Consider the following 16,747-nt stretch of genomic DNA (forward strand, 5'->3'; position numbering starts at 1 on the left):
ACCAGTAAGTGCCGGAGGTCACAGACCGATGATGCCAGCAGGACCACATCATCTGCAAAAAGGAGCGACACGATCCGCAGCACACCAAACTGCAAACCCTCCTCCCCCCGACTAGGCCTCGATATCCTGTCCATGAATATCACGAACAGGATTGGTGACAAAGCGCAGCCTTGGCGGAGGCCAACCCTCACTGGAAACGGGTACCATATTCTTTGAAATATTTTGAGTACAGTATTGCCATTTTCTCTTGGTTTTCAGTCATTCTGATTTCTAATATTATTTTCTGTATATTTTGTGTTGCAGGTCCACCAAGGCAGACACCGAGGCCCTGATTTTCCCTGCTTCACACTCCAAGGCTCATCATGCTTGGTAAGATCCCAGTACTTGACAATACAAAACACACGTTGACATAAGGGGTTACCTATTTACCTATAAAGTATATCTATATCAAGTAGTCAGTGAAGTCTTACCCTTAGTTAGCGCGTCGCTATTAGATATGATCAATGTGTCTTTATTAACAGGCTATGTGCCACAGTCATTTAAAGTAGCTGTAATTAAACCTCTTCTTAAGAAGCCTACTCTAGATCCAGGGGTTTTATCAAACTACAGACCAATATCAAATCTTCCTTTTCTCTCTAAGATCCTTGAGAAAGTAGTCGCCAATCAGCTGTGTGACTTTCTCAACAATAACAGTCTACTTGAGGACTTCCAGTCAGGATTTAGAGTACATCATAGTACAGAGACAGCTCTGGTAAAAAATTACCAGAGCTGTTACTTATTGCTTCTGACAAAGGACTGGTTTCTGTACTTGTTCTGCTAGATCTTAGTGCTGCATTTGACACCATTAACCATGAGATTCTAATATGTAGACTGGAAAAATTAATTGGCATCAAAGGAACCGCATTAAGCTGGTTTAAGTCCTATTTATCCAATCGATCTCAGTTTGTGCATGTCAATGAAAAATCCTCCAGGCACACTGAAGTTAAATACGGTGTTCCTCAAGGTTCTGTGCTCGGACCAATTCTTTTCAACTTATATATGCTTCCTTTAGGCAACATTATTAGAGGACACTCTATAAACTTCCATTGCTATGCTGATGATACTCAGCTATATCTATCGATCAAGCCTGAAGAAACCAATCAGCTAGTTAAACTCCAGGCATGTGTGGATGACATAAAATCCTGGATGACTTGCAATTTCCTGATGTTAAACTCCGATAAAACGGAAGTTATTGTACTTGGGCCTAAACTCCTCCGAAGCTCGCTGTCTAAAGATATAGCGACTATTGATGGGATTGCCATCGCCTCAAATACTACTGTAAGAAACCTTGGAGTTATCTTTGATCAGGACCTGCCCTTTGACTCGCATATTAAACAAACCACGAGGACAGCCTACTTTCACCTGCGTAACATTACTAAAATTAGGCCAATGCCGTCTCAAAAAGATGCAGGAAAACTCGTCCATGCATTTGTAACCTCAAGGCTGGACTATTGTAATTCTTTATTATCAGGCTGCTCTAATAAATCTCTTAAATCTCTCCAGCTGGTCCAGAATGCTGCAGCTCATGTTCTGACTAAAACCAGAAGAAGGGATCACATTTCTCCTGTATTAGCTTCTCTGCACTGGCTGCCAGTAAAATCCAGAATAGAATTTAAAATCCTTCTCCTCACTTACAAGGCTCTTAATGGTCAGGAACCATCATATCTTAAAGAGCTCATTAAACCCTACTGTCCTGCTAGAGCACTTCGCTCTCAGAATAAAGGGTTACTTGTAGTTCCTAAAGTCTCCAAAATTAGAACAGAGGCCAGAGCTTTCAGCAATCAAGCTCCTCTTCTGTGGAACCGTCTTCCGGTTCTGGTTTGTGAGGCAGACACTGTTCCCACATTTAAGAGTAGGCTTAAAACTTTTCTCTTTGACACCGCTTATAGCTAGGGCTGGCTCAGGTTTGCCCTGAGCCAGCTCTTGGTTAAGCTGCTATAGGCCTAGACTGCTGGGGGATTATAGTGACACACTGGCTATGCTTTCTGGTCCAGCAGAGTCCACTGCGGTCCTGACCGATGCAGACTGCTAACTGGCCTGATGCTGGAAACACCACATTGTAGCTCCACCTGCCCGCTGTGTGACTGCTCAACTACTCCTGCTTTCTGGTCTACGGCGACGTGGTTGGGATGGATCCATCTCGGCGTGGCTGTGCCTGCTGTCATGGACTACTACTGTTGATACTATTGCTTCTGTTAATACCACCACTACTGTTAATGCTACTACTACCATACTACCAACACCAAATGCAGTTGGAACCCAAGGGCCTGGGCTGCACAAGATTTCTGCCTAAAAGCCTATTAAGGCAGTTTTTTCTCGCCACTGTCGCTGTAACGCTTGCCCCTGGGTGATGTTGGGAATTTGAAATTGTGTTGAAATTTTGAGCGTATTCTAGTCCTACTCAATGTGTTAAGTGTCCTGAGATGACTTCTGTTGTGATTTGACACTATAAATAAAATTGAATTGAATTGGGCTCCCTTGAATCAATGAATCATACAAGTATGCAGTCCCATGCTCAGGCCTGATGAGTGTTGTTTATTGCAAGGTTTGTTAGTCTGGCAAGCCACTACTCATCTTCTTCGTCTTATCTACGATCAAGTGTTTAACTGAGTTCAGAGTGAGATTTTGGCTGACGCTGTGGCGTCAACGGGGAGAGTGGGAAGGGGGAATTGTGGCAAGCGATCGCCGAGCAGTTTGGGATCGGGGACGTGCATTTACATCGATAATGTTTCATCATTCATGGCCGTAATAAACACTATTACTGCTTTGTACATGTTGTGGAAGTCCCAGACACACCGGGAAACTAAACGGTGTCCTGTCTGAGTTTATACACGGAGGGGGATGTAAGAAGTTGTGCAATGCCGTCGCATCGCGGCGAGTTTCAAGAGACGAGGCGCGGCCTTCCGCAAGCTCTCGAAAATCTTTTGAACTGACCGTTGTCGATTATAAATAAAGACAGATTCAGAAACTGCATAGCTTATTTCTCGCATAAAATGTTTTCAGAAACACATTTCGGTGAACTATTCGTAAAATAAGAGGGAGGTGGGAGGCTCTGGGGGGAGAACGATATGAGCTCGGGGGGGGGGGATTAAGGAACACAGAGGGGAGGGGTGTGTGTGGGGGGGGGGGATGCTTTTTAAAACCTTTCAAATCGTAGACCATAGCTTTAATAGAGGAAAATAAAAACAACCCTAGATTTCTTTTCAGTACTGTAGCCAGGCTGACAAAGAGTCACAGATCTGATGAGCCATGTATTCCTAGAGATCTTAGTTGTAATGACTTTATAAACTTTCTTTATCATGAAATTGTAGCTATCAGAGACAAAATTACTCACGTCTGAACTTGAATTGGAACCATGTTAACCTCAAACTCAGGAATCTTGGAAATAGAAATAGCATTAAGACCTGATATATATTTAGGCTGTGTCCAAGTTCACCATTTTGTAGGGGTGACCAAATGTGTAGTGAGCATTACTATTACCTATATAGTGCCCTCAAAGTTTCCCACAATGCATCGTGAAAAGTAGTGTACAAACGATGGTCACTAGCCGAGCAAATTTTATCATCATGCATTGCGCTGAAAGACGAATCGCGAAGGGACAAGAGGAGAGGGGCAGGAAAAAGCTGTAAAAATATTAATAATCGTATATCAATAAATGTTTAATATTTAATATATGTATTGTGCACAGAGCAGAACAAGACAACACAAACGGTGTGTTTACGCGATATATATTCATTATTTATATGAGATTTTGGGTGAGTGGCGGCGGGGGGGGTATTCGTCCATCAAAAAAAACGTCACTCGCCACTCAAAGCAAAGCGCTGTATGACAGTCTGAAGACTATAAAGATGGAGATGAGGGACAGATTGTGGCAGCCATTGAGTTTGGGATATTACACATAATTTTCAGTGAACTCAACCAACCATAGTCTTAGAGGCCAAAAGGTTTGAGAATGACACAAATATTCATTTTCACAAAGTCTGCTACCTCAGTTTTTATGATTGGAATTTACATACACTCCAGAATAATATGAAGAGTTATCAGATGAATAGCAATTCATTGCAAAGTCCCTCGTTGCAATGAAAATTAACTTAATTCCCCCCAAAAAATTTCTACTGCACTTCAGTCCTGCCACAAAAGGACCAGCTGATGTCATGTCAGTGATTCCCTCATTAACACAGGTGATAGTGTTCACAAGGACAAGGCTGGAGATTCAATTCAATTTTATTTATAGTGTTAGTAGTAATAGTAGATTAGAATACGCTCAAAATTTCAAGAGTCAACACAATTTCAAAGTCCCAGAGATCACTCTGTCATGCTGATTGAGTTGGAATAACAGACTGGAAGCTTTAAAGGGAGGGTGGTGCTTGAAATCACTGTTCTTCCTGCGTTAACCATAGTTTCCTGCAAGGAAATGCGTGCAATGATCATTGCTTTGCACAAAAAGTGCTTCACAGGCAAGGATATTGCTGCTCATAAGATTGCACCTAATTCAACCATTTATCGGATCATCTAGGCTTCAAGGCGAGAGGTTCAATTGTTGTGAAGAAGACTTCAGGGTGCCGAAGAAATCCAACAAGCGCCAGCACCGTCCTAAAGTTGATTCAGCTGCAGGATTGGGGCATCACAAGTGCTTGCTCAGGAATGGCAGCAGGCAGGTGTGAGTGCATCTGCATGCACAGTGAGGCGAAGACTTTTGGAGGATGGCCTGGTGTCACGAAGGGCAGCAAAGAAGCTACTTCTCTCCAGGAGAAACATCAGGGACAGACTGATATTCTGCAAAAGTTACAGGGATAGGACTGCTGAAGACTGGGGTAAAGTCATTTTCTGAGATGATTCCCCTTTCCGATTGTTTGGGGCACCTGAAAAAAAGCTTGTCCGAAGAAGAAAAGTTGAGCGCTACCATCAGTCCTGTGTCATGCCAACAGTTTAGCATCCTGAGACCATTCATGTGTGGGGTTGCTTCTCAACTAAGGGAGTGGGCTCACTTACAATTTTGCCGAAGAACACAGACATGACCGAAGAATGGTACCAAAACATCCTCAGAGACCAACTTCTCCCAACCATCCAAGCACAGTTTGGTGACCAACAATGACTTTTCCAGCATGATGGAGCAACTTCCCATAAGGCAAAAGTGACAACAAAGTGGCTCAGGGAACAAAAGATCAACATTTTGGGTCCATGGCCAGGAAACTCCCCAGACCTTAATCCCATTGAGAACTTGTGGTCAATCCTCAAGAGGCGGGCAGACAAACAAAAACCCACAAGGTCTGACAAACTCCAAGCCTTGATTATACAAGAATGGGCTGCCATCAGTCAGGATGTGGCCCAGAAGTTGATTGACAGCATGCCAGGGCGAATTGCAGAGGTCTTAAAAAAGTTAATGTAATTGTCAATAAAAGCCTTTAAAATGTATGAAATGCTTGTAATGATACTTCAGTATACCATAGCAACATCTGATAAAAGTATCTTAAAACACTGAAGCAGCAAACTTTGTGAAAACCAATACTTGTGTCATTCTCAAAATTGTTGGCCACTGCTGTATGTGTTTCATGTTGAGATGACTGGTTAGAAATTAGCTTTGTTTTGTGGTGTAATTGGATTCTAAGTGCATTGTCAACCAATGTACATCAGTAACAGTGTAGCAGCTTCTAATTTTCTTGATTAAGGAAATGTTTCAATTGTGATCAGTGTTTCTTACCCAAGGAGCCATAGCTAGACACAATTAAGGCCTCTTGCTGCCCAAACAAAACAAACATTGTGACTACGTAAGAATGCAGGGCTAAAAATCGGACACACATCACCCTGATTGTCAAAAGGCCAGAAAAGGAACCAGGTTACCTGACATTTTCATGTCTGTACATGTACATAGTGTTGAACTGCTGCATCTCTTTTTGACTGGGCTCCTTCTTCATGTCCTGAAGCATCTCGTCAGCTATGTGCTTTGGAAGGATGGAGAGCAGCAGGCGCTCCTGTAGAGGACAACGATGGACACACAGAGGCTGATAAGGAACTCTGATTCAGGATTAATGATATGATGAAATTAGTTTGATTTGTTACGACTTGTCTATTAGGGCTGTTGGAATGAACTTCGGGAATCGAATATAATTTAAATAGTAAAAAAATCAGTACTAATCACGGTGAGATGAAAACAAATATATTGTCGGACCTCTAGAAGCAATGACGTCATAACAAAAAAATGCATTCATTCTGCTTACTCCTAGCTAGATTGACCCGCGTCTCCATCTGCTTATTCATCTGGAACGAGACCAACAGCAGGATGTACATGAGAAAGTGAAAGTAGAGCTGACGGTGAGACGAGGAGGGCGTAGCCATGGCAACGGGGACACAGCGTCCCCAGGATGTAACAATGGATGGAACAATGTGGTTCATAATTATTACTTATCTAGAAAGCTGTCACCTGTTGGTAATTCAACATATGTATTCAAACACTCACCAGTTTGGTTCTGACCAATTGAATATTACTCTCATCACCAGTTCCAACTATTCCCATCTGCTTTCTCTCCCTCTCACTGGTTCACGAGTGTAACGAGGTTTCGACTCTGGATTCCCCGCCTCACCGTTATTCGGCATCAGCTTTCACAGGTAACAGGTGGAAGCTCACCCAGAGTACTTAATAATATCACGAGAGTAGTAGTACCCATGTACCCATGTAAGTATTTCACAGTAGTGAAATGGGTACTTTCTCATGCACTGTATCTGTAAAATCACTACTGTTGGTTTTCTTGCACCAATAAAAAAAATTAATTAATTCATGAATTAACCAATAAAAATAATTATAAGAATAATAATAATCGATTATAGACTTTCCTGCATCGATGCAGAATCGTTCCACAAAGCATTGTGATGCATCACAGAATGGATTATTTCTCCCACCTCTAATCTTTGCATCGACTTTGTATGCAATCGCAACACTTGAAAAATATGCTTTGCATTTGGTGTGAACACACATGAGGTTACAATGAAATGAAAGAACAACCAAAGAAACAGAAAAGACAGACGTCTGTGTGTAGAGTTAGCAAAATACCTGCAGGTTTTTTCTCCTTCTGAAATGTCACTGTGAAACAGTTAATGTATGTGGAACTTTTAGCAAACAAAATAGCATCATAGATTGTCTACTCTGGGCCTTTTTATTACGGAACGTACCAAAAATTAATTCTCTCTTTATATACATATATATACACTCACCGGCCACTTTATTAGGTACACCTGTCCAACTGCTCGTTAACGCAAATTTCTAATCAGCCAATCACATGGCAGCAACTCAATGCATTTAGGCATGTAAACATGGTCAAGACGATCTGCTGCAGTTCAAACCGAGCATCAGACTGGGGAAGAAAGGTGATTTAAGTTACATTGAACGTGGCATGGTTGTTGGTGCCAGACTGGCTGGATGAGTATTTCAGAAACTGCTGATCTACTGGGATTTTCACGCACAAATCAAGCGTAGCGTTAGTTCTGGCAGGCCACGACGTCAAGCTCTAAATCAGCAGCAACAGCGTAGCTGTCAAAACCGAGGAGATCAGCTGACGGCTCAGCTGACTCCCCGTACCCGCTTCCTATTGGGAAATTGCATTCAGAGCGCGCTATTTAAACCGCTCTAGCCTGACCTCCCTCATTGCTTCCTCTGCCGGCTTTTTCAACCCACCTCCACCCCAGCTCCTCCTGTCATCTGTTATGTACCTTACCATTGTTCTTGTTGGTCTGCTCTGTCTGGGGTTTTTCTTGCTGCTACGCTCCCTGCTTATGCCGTTCATGAGGGCTCATGAAGGGCAGGAAGGTGCTCTTCCTGCCTCAGGCTTTCCACGCAAGCGCGTGGAAGAGCAGGGAGTCCCAGAACAGTACCATACCGCCAAATGAAACTTGTGCAAATAAATAAAGATTCTTTTGACAAAGTGGTCCTGACTGAACCATCTCTACGGTTTACAGAGAATGGTCCGAAAAAGAGAAAATATCAAGTGAGCGGCAGTTCTGTGGGCGCAAATGCCTTGTTGATGCCAGAGGTCAGAGGAGAATGGCCAGACTGGTTCGATCTGATAGAAAGGCAACAGTAACTCAAATAACCACTCGTTACAACCAAGGTATGCAGAAGAGCATCTCTGAACGCACAACACGTCGAACCTTGAGGCGGATGGGCTACAGCAGCAGAAGACCACACCGGGTGCCACTCCTGTCAGCTAAGAACAGGAAAATGAGGCTACAATTGCAAGTTGGATTAAGCACTTATTAATTGGAATGCTCCATTCAATGGTTTCCGGGCAAGTTATTGTCTCTATCCTCAATCCTCTATCATTGAATCCCTACTGCCATGTGTAAGAGAATTTGGGTTTAGGCTAACACTGGACACTTTGATATGATATGATCTGTTCTGACATTGGGCACACGTATATTACCCCAGAAGGGACAATGTTCCATTAAAACACCAGAATGTTGTAGTGATTGTGTTCTGACCTGTTGCTGGCTTTGCTCCTCCAGGTTGAGTTTCACCTCCAGTGACTGCCTCGCCTCCAAAAAGGCCTTACGATGCTTCCGGTCAGCCATGTAGTACGACATGATGCCCACAGTGATGGCACAAACATAGATCAAGATGTTGGCCATCAGCTTGAAAAAAAAGAAGAATTCAATGTTTAATGAACACCTGTGTATGTAACATGTATATTCTTGATCCCCTAAGTGACTAGCTTCTCTTCCAAGTCTCTGAGATTTTTTATCATTAATATGTATTTTAACTGTGGAACTGACAACAGGTTAAACAGTTTATTGTTAATATCCCTACTGCAAACTCTGCTCTGTTTGTATCAAGAAAACACAAAATTGAATGTTTTCAAAGTTATTGTTATTGTAATAATGGTATTATTAAGTACACATAAATTATTCATTAAAGCGATGGTTCGGAGTAATATGCACCCTAGGTAATTTCCACCATGACATCCAGCCAAATACCCACTCAGAAGCATTTTTAGCGATGATCAACATTGGTCAAGATAGGGCTATCAGCCGAATGGCTTAGTACTAGCGCTAGTGTTGTCACTATACCAACATTTTGGTACCGGTACCAACATGTATTTATTTGTATTGTATATTGTATTTACTTTTTCAAATAAAAAGAGAATGCGAAAAATGTCATTAGTGAGTTTATTTTAATAGAACATCTTAGAACAATAACATCCATCCATCCATCCATTTTCTACCGCTTATCCTGTATTTAGGGTCACGGGGGGCTGGAGTTGATCCCAGCTGTCATTGGGCGAAGGCAGAACAATAACATATTAATCAGTAAATAAAATAAAATACCACAAAGACAAGCTTTTCTAATGCACACAATTTTAAAATAATGCATGTAGGCCTATCAGTGTTTCCCCTACCATTGTACAGGCCTGGCGGGCCGCCAGGCCAAGGAGACCTGCCGCCAGGCCAAAAAAAAAAATCAATATACCAAAAATAAGCCACCTATCAATTAATTCATAAATCAATAATCATTTACATTAGGAGCGCCTCCGCGCAGCACAGTAGACTTGCTCCGCAAGACGCGCGGCCGCAACAATCCACGCCGCGCGCTCCCGCTACGTTCTTCTTTGTGTACTTTACGCGCTTGATGTTGATGCCGCTCTGCCTCGTTAAACCACCACGATGTCGCTTTCTATGAAAACACGGAAAGTTTACATTGTATTTTGATAAGCTGTTGCACTCTTCAGACTCGTGGTGTGAGCGGAACCGGACCGGTACCGGAACCGGACCCGGAACCGGACCCGGACCCGGAACCGGACCGGTGCATTTATAAGAAAAATGCCGCTGTGTGTCGCCGTCCAAAATCCGCTTTCCTCGCGCTGCCTGCTCGCACAGATCCGCTCGTGCGCACATTCGCTGATGCAGGTCGAGTGTTGTCGAGAAATATATGCAGAGACGGCGCTCCTTAAAAACAACATCAAGCCATGCGTGTGAAGTATTAGGACGTGATGACGTATGTACAACCGGCTAACGGGCCAAAGCCCGTTTGGGCTGGAGCCGAGGCACGCTACTGATCGCGCCCTTAGGCAGCCTATGTTAATAAAATAAGGATTGTTTTTGATAAGTTGTGGAACTCTGAGTTAACCTATTTCTACCTGAATTTCTATGAACTATTAGGCTGTTGAGTAAACCTATAACTTATATTTTACTTGATAAAATAAGACAATATATGCACTCATATGTCGTTATAGTGTTTTACAGTATCTGTAGCTATTAATGTGATGCTCCTCATTTTCCAGCCATATTTTTCCAGCCCATAATTTTGCATCATTTCCATCAACTGGCACCTTAATAAGTCACTCTCTCCTTGTGATCTTGAATACACTCTGGTTGAACAAAAATGTTGAATGCAAATATAATAATTGCAGAATTGCAGACTGCTTGCTGTGCCACCTGACTTAATCCAACTGCACCAATACACCATCCCACACGTCTCGTCTGTTTAGGGTTTTTTCGGTGGGTACCACCGGGCCTGAAAAAAATTCTAGGGGAAACACTGCCTATGCATTTTACAGCTCTGGAAAAAAATAAAAGAACCACTTCAGATGTATTGTAAATCAGCATGGCTACATGTATGGCAAAAAGTTTAAAAATCACTGTGAAAATATAAATACAATAATATAATATAAATATATTATATATAATGATATAAATAAACCAGCATTATATATCATATTTTTTTTTTATTCCAGAGCTTTTGTTAAGAGTGAAGGGGGGTTGCGCTTGCTTTTAGCACTGAATGTGGCTTTTTTTCATGATGACCTGTCACTGGTCTGGTCTGTTGGACTTGGTTGAACAAAAATAAACAATATTTTGTTGCTTAAGCTTATGTATTCAGTCATTATTCAATGGTATACTAAAAATCCATGTGAAAAAAATTACTTCTCACTGTTCTCAGGTCAAATATTTATATGCGATTAAAATGCGATTAATTTCGATTAATTAATTACAAAGCCTCTAATTAGATACATTTTTTAATCGCGTAATCATCAATCGATTAATTGTTGATAAGAAATTACTAGATTAAAATAAATTAATTGCAATTAATTGCGTTTTGAACCCGTAATTCCCCGCCAGTCCATGTGAGGGCGCGCTTGACGCCAGACGTACTTGACGCACATGCGGGAACACAAGCGAAGGGAAGCGGGGACACTGGCAGCAGTGTTTCACACACATTGACCCTACTCCACACAGCCATAGTCTCGATGTTCGCCAAAAATTATTTTATCAAGGCAAATGGACTTAACTCTAATGATAGGCCTAAACAGGAGGGCAGCAGCGCGTATTATAAGGGGAAATCCTCGCGGCTGGTTTGACTCATCAACGTTCTGTTTCCCCCCGTCGCCATGGCAAGGCGCCCCCCCCCCCTCTCACATGCGCGAGTTCGACAGTGCGTGCGTGTATAGCCCAGTTCACATACGTCGCTACTCGCCTTCTCGCTGAATTCTACTGGCTGGCAAAAAAATGTCACTACCGCCAGCGGCGAGTTCAAGCAACAACTCTCTGTGGAACCCTCTGTTGACGTCAACTGTCAATTAGGGTTGGGCGGTATGAGCAAAATCTTATAATCACGGTAAGAATAATTTCATATCACGGTAACGGTATATATCACGGTATGGTTTTTCCCCCCTGTAAATTCAATTAATGGCTTAAAAATAACCATACTGTCGCATTTGATCATTTTCCTCTTTTATTTTAATTTTCTCACAGCAGCATAACATTATTTTAAAGAAAGTATAATAATATAATAATATAATAAATAATAAGCCACAAAGAATGTGCAAATGTCTGGTAAACATTTGAACTCCAGCTTTAACTTAAGCTATAGTGTGTGTGCAAATGTAAACACAGAGCTCCATCTTAATAAGAAATAAAAATAACAAATGAGAAAAAGTATGCGTCGTGATGGCCTCCGTTATCTCCCTCCATCGATGTGATTTATTGCCTTTGGCGAAAGACTCATAATACTGCTTCGCATGTTTTAACTTTAAGTGGTAGAAGAGGTTACCGGTGTTTCCACCTGCAGCAACAACAGTCACGCGACTGTAGACACTTTTATACCGTCACATAGGGTTGGGCGGTATGACGGTATTATACCGTGTGACGGTATAAAAGTGTCTACCGGTAGAGATTTTGCAATACCGTTTATACCGGAGAAAGCGCAGATGTCTGCGGCATCACTCTGAGTCACTGTAATTACACCGCCTCGACACACGGGGCGTATTTTTAAGCCATTAATTGAATTTACAGGGGGGAAAAACCATACCGTGATATATACCGTTACCGTGATATGAAATTATTCATACTGTGATATAAGATTTTGCTCATACCGCCCAACCCTACCGTCACACGGTATAATACCGTCATACCGCCCAACCCTACTGTCAATCATCTCTATTCTACATTCCGATTGGTACTCGCTTGGTACTCGCTTCACTCGCATCGCAGAAAGTTAAACTGATTTGATCTCCGTACCCGCCCACATCGCATCGCCTGTCCTGGCCACATTCCGCTAGAACACATTCACATTCATTGACAGTTATCGGTTAGAGATGGGCGAGTGGCGACGTATGTGAGCGAGGCTTCAGTCAAAACCAAAACACCAAGGAAGGCTGAGGAATAGTCACCCACTTATATTAATAATAATAATAGTCATAATAAACTAATTGTATAGGATCAGCACTGTGTTTTAGTCATTTTTGTTTTCATCTTTTCTTGAATGCTTAAACTCCTCAACCCCATTTAGTATGTCAACATTTGTATCAGTACCAGCAGTTTGTAAGAAATTGGTCAGGAAATGATATGTCATATTTTGGTTCTCAAAATTCACCAAATTGATGCATTAAAATGAAATTATTCAAAATATGATTTGCATTTTTTTCTTTATATCATAAGGAAGATAGCATTTTATGTTACGTATAAAGTAGATAGAACCTATTCAGAGGGAAATTCAGCTTCTCAGAAGAATTGCCGCTTATCAATTAATCAATCATTGATCGATAAGATGAAACAACTATCGATTAATGAATTACTCGATAATTTGCATCCCTAATATATATTATATATATATATATATATATATATATATATATATATATATATATATATATATATATATTATATTTACAGTGTTTCCATCACATTGACGAGACTATGGCGCACTGCCATAGTAATCCGGCCGGCAAGAGCAAAGTGTCCGGCCCGTGCAGACCCAGTGACACTATGCAATAACCTGACAATAATTTAATTTAGTGGCCACAGCAGCGGGATCACGAATAAAAAGAAGCAGTGCGAGTGGCAACACATTGCTGCTGCTGTCAACGGCGTCAGTGGGACAGAGCGGACGGTGGCGAAACTTACGAAAAAGTCGTCCGATCTGAAGGTAAATGACATCTTTCCGCTCTTTTACCAACATTTATTTAATGTATTGCTTGAGTATTTGAGGAAGTTTGATTTTGATGTGACTTTGACGGGGATTGTGTCCGAAAAGGAGGGAGATCAGACGCAACTGAGACCAGAGGGATAAGGGTAAACAGATTTTAAACTTTTATTATATATAAAACAAAACGTTAAATCGTTTCTGTCCTTCAAGAATCTGCAGCGTTGGGCTCAGAGGAGGGTGATGGGCATATGCACAGTAAATAAGGAGAATACTATATTTAGTTATTCCCGCTGTGTTCTGCAGTGATCTAATGGAGGGTATTTGTTGTATCCTGTATTACATGCAGTCGGGCCGTCTCTTCCTCCTCCTCCTGCGGTGACAGCGCTGATTCAATATTTCGAAATTATTTTTGATTTAAGATACGGGTTGGATTTTAAAAGAAGGTGTTTATGAAGTTGAGTTCCTCATGATAACGCGGATCTAACGTATGATATGGAGTGAAATTAAATGTGTGTGAGTCATCAAAACTATAATAGTTCTTCTCACGTTTACTTCCTACAATCTGACATCTGTATCGCTCCAGTCTCCAGAATGTGCGTACCGGTACGCATGCCTCAGAGTTTGCTTACGGGTACGCACACTTTCCCGTCAAGTTTGGTTTTTATAGATCACAACCTTTGCCTGGAAAGTGGCGTACGCACGTTTCCAGCCCCGTTTTGTGCGTACGCAAGCTTTATAAATGAGGCCCCTGGACATGCGCTGTGATGGCTGAATGTAGTGCAAGCAAGGTTCAATTTAATGAAATGAACACTATTTCAAGCATCCCAAAAGACTGTCCAACCCAAGTTCACTATTGAAAGGTACCAATTTCAGATTGAAATTGTGTAAAGTTTGAATAAAAGAGCTTATCTTTGTACAGACCCTTTGCTACCAATCGCAATTAAAAGAAAAGCAGAATTTCTTCCTATACAAATGAATAGTGTATCCCAGTGAATGCAGTATGAGCTCAAACTACGACATTGTAGCTTTTAAAATTCATATACGTCAAGGAACTTCTGAAGGGGGTACTTCTGAAAGGAGAAGCAACATGTCTGCTAGGTCATTTCAAGTTAATATTCCACTTCCTTCACTGGTTTAAAAAAAAAAACAAGATGGTTCCAACAATTCCAAGATGGCGTTGGCTACAATGATGAACTCAACCGTAGCCCACAATAGGGTTGTAGACGATAAACCGATGCGACCGGATATTTGGTTCAACAAGTGAGAGATACGGCTGCATCGGTAGCAGCCTCCTCAATCGATATGAATTATCAATGAATTCCTAGATGAATCGGTTATAGAGTCATGGATCGGTTATCGCAAGACTTTGAAGCGGTTGGCGGCATTACACCAGCGTCTCTAAAACAATGCGAGAGCTGAAGCTGCCGGCGAAACGCCGTAGCTGGCTAGCTTGTATGAGTGATAAACAAGTGACAACACGGAACATGGAGGAGGTGGAGGTGGAGAGGCGGGCGCAGCACAGGTAGGCGGCTGCGACGCTGCCGTGTGACTGCAGGCACTCCACGACCATACGTGAGAGACGGATGGCTTTGAATGTCAATCGCTTGTGTCTCAACTTGCGCCACAAGAGGCGGCCGCAGCACGGGTAGCGTCCACGACACTGTCCTGTGACTGCCATCCAACGATTCAGCCAGACTTTTTTTTGGTCCATGTCTAAAAATAAATACATTGACATGTGATTTTGTAGTTCTAGGTTGTTGTTTTTTGCCAGTGCCATACAGCCACAATGCTTGGGGATATGTGGTATTTTACATATTTGAAAAGAAACTATTGTACTGTCACTTTCATAGAATTGGCTTCTTTATTTTTTATAAAATATCTACAACAAATATTAACCGTAAAATCAAATCGTATCGTTCTTACACTGTATGGAATCGATTCGAATCGAATCGGTCTGTAATAAAAGGATATCGTTTTTGAATCGAATCGTAACCTGTGTATCTAGATGCATATCGAACCGTTTATCACAGAGAGATGTGCAACCCTAGCCGAAAAAGCAATGGGTGACTTCACCATGACGGCGTCTATGGTCACTACACTGGTACTGTTTTCACCTTATGTCTGTGTGTGTCATCTAGTGATGGAGTGACGATATAGGGGTCATTCCGTGTCATTTCATCAAATGCCTGACCATCTCAGAATGTCCTGAAAAAAGACACACTTGTTAATAGGACAAATCCAAAATATTAGGTCTCTACCGTCAACAATTTTCTCATGAAACATCATTGAATGAAGGGTAGTTTAGACAGTTTTTGGCATCATGCTCTGAAAAGCCATTTTTAAACAGCAATATCTGGAAAACTATCTCACCTCTTGGCAGGGCCATGTGGTTGCATGAACTGAACCAGTACATCTTCATCTTCATCTGAAACATCTCTGATACTTCCTATCCACCATTTCTGATCATACACACAACTCACATATTGTCTCATAGTGAGCATAGAGTCAAACTGTTATTCAATATCAAACTTTAGGGACTTTTGTACTGTAATGTAAAATCTTTATGCTCAAATTAAGATTATTATTTGATTTGGTTGTGTAATGTATACTTAAAGTATGACAAAATATATTTAAAATAATATTCTGGATTTGTCCTATTACCAAGTATGTCTTTGTACTTTGAATTTTTTCAGGACATTCTTGGGGCTCAGTTGGTAGAGCGGGTTGGCCAATGTTCGGAGGGTCGGCGGTTCCATCCCCGCCCTTGTCACTGTGTCATGGTCGTTGTGTCCTTGGGCAAGACACTTCACCCAGCTTGCCTCGTGTGAATGTGTATGACTGCTGTATGTTTGAGGTGGTGGTCGGAGGGGCCGTAGGCGCAGAATGGCAGCCACGCTTCCGTCAGTCTGCCCAGGGCAGCTGTGGCTACTATCGTAGTTTACCACCACCGGTATGTGTGTGAATGAATGGAACGAGAACAACCAGCCCCTGAGATGATGACAACCAGCCCCTGAAACAAGGACAAAGACAACCAGCCCCTGAGACGTGAACAACAAGGGCAGCCAGCCCCTGAGAAGAGAACAACCACCCCCTGAAACAAGGAAAACGAGGACAACCAGCGCGAGACGAGGACAATGAGGACAAATGTAGATTATTTAGTCATTGTATATTTAGGGATAATTTTGAGTATTTGGTTTTCACTAAAATGGGTGTTCGCAATAAAAGGAAGTGTGACACAAAAATATTTGTTTCTTCTACGCTTGGGCCTGTTCAAAAATGTTCAAACCAGTTTGAGTA

The 16,747-nt window shown here is 41.8% G+C and overlaps 1 protein-coding gene across 2 annotated transcripts in view; it reads right to left on the minus strand.

Annotated features, from left to right (window-relative positions):
• adcy3a (adenylate cyclase 3a) overlaps nucleotides 1–16,747 on the minus strand; it is a 98,382-nt gene that overhangs the window by 77,938 nt on the left and 3,697 nt on the right. For both annotated transcript variants that reach the window (XM_084027205.1, XM_084027204.1), the window contains exons 3-4: nucleotides 8,512–8,661; nucleotides 5,881–6,011 (exon numbers count right to left, since the gene is read on the minus strand). In XM_084027205.1, coding sequence (XP_083883331.1) covers nucleotides 5,881–6,011; nucleotides 8,512–8,661 — 281 coding nt within the window. The remainder of the gene's footprint in view (nucleotides 1–5,880; nucleotides 6,012–8,511; nucleotides 8,662–16,747) is intronic.

The sequence above is a fragment of the Eutrigla gurnardus genome (assembly GCF_963514095.1).
Source record: "Eutrigla gurnardus genome assembly, chromosome: 14".
NCBI classification, from domain to species: Eukaryota; Metazoa; Chordata; class Actinopteri; order Perciformes; family Triglidae; genus Eutrigla; species Eutrigla gurnardus.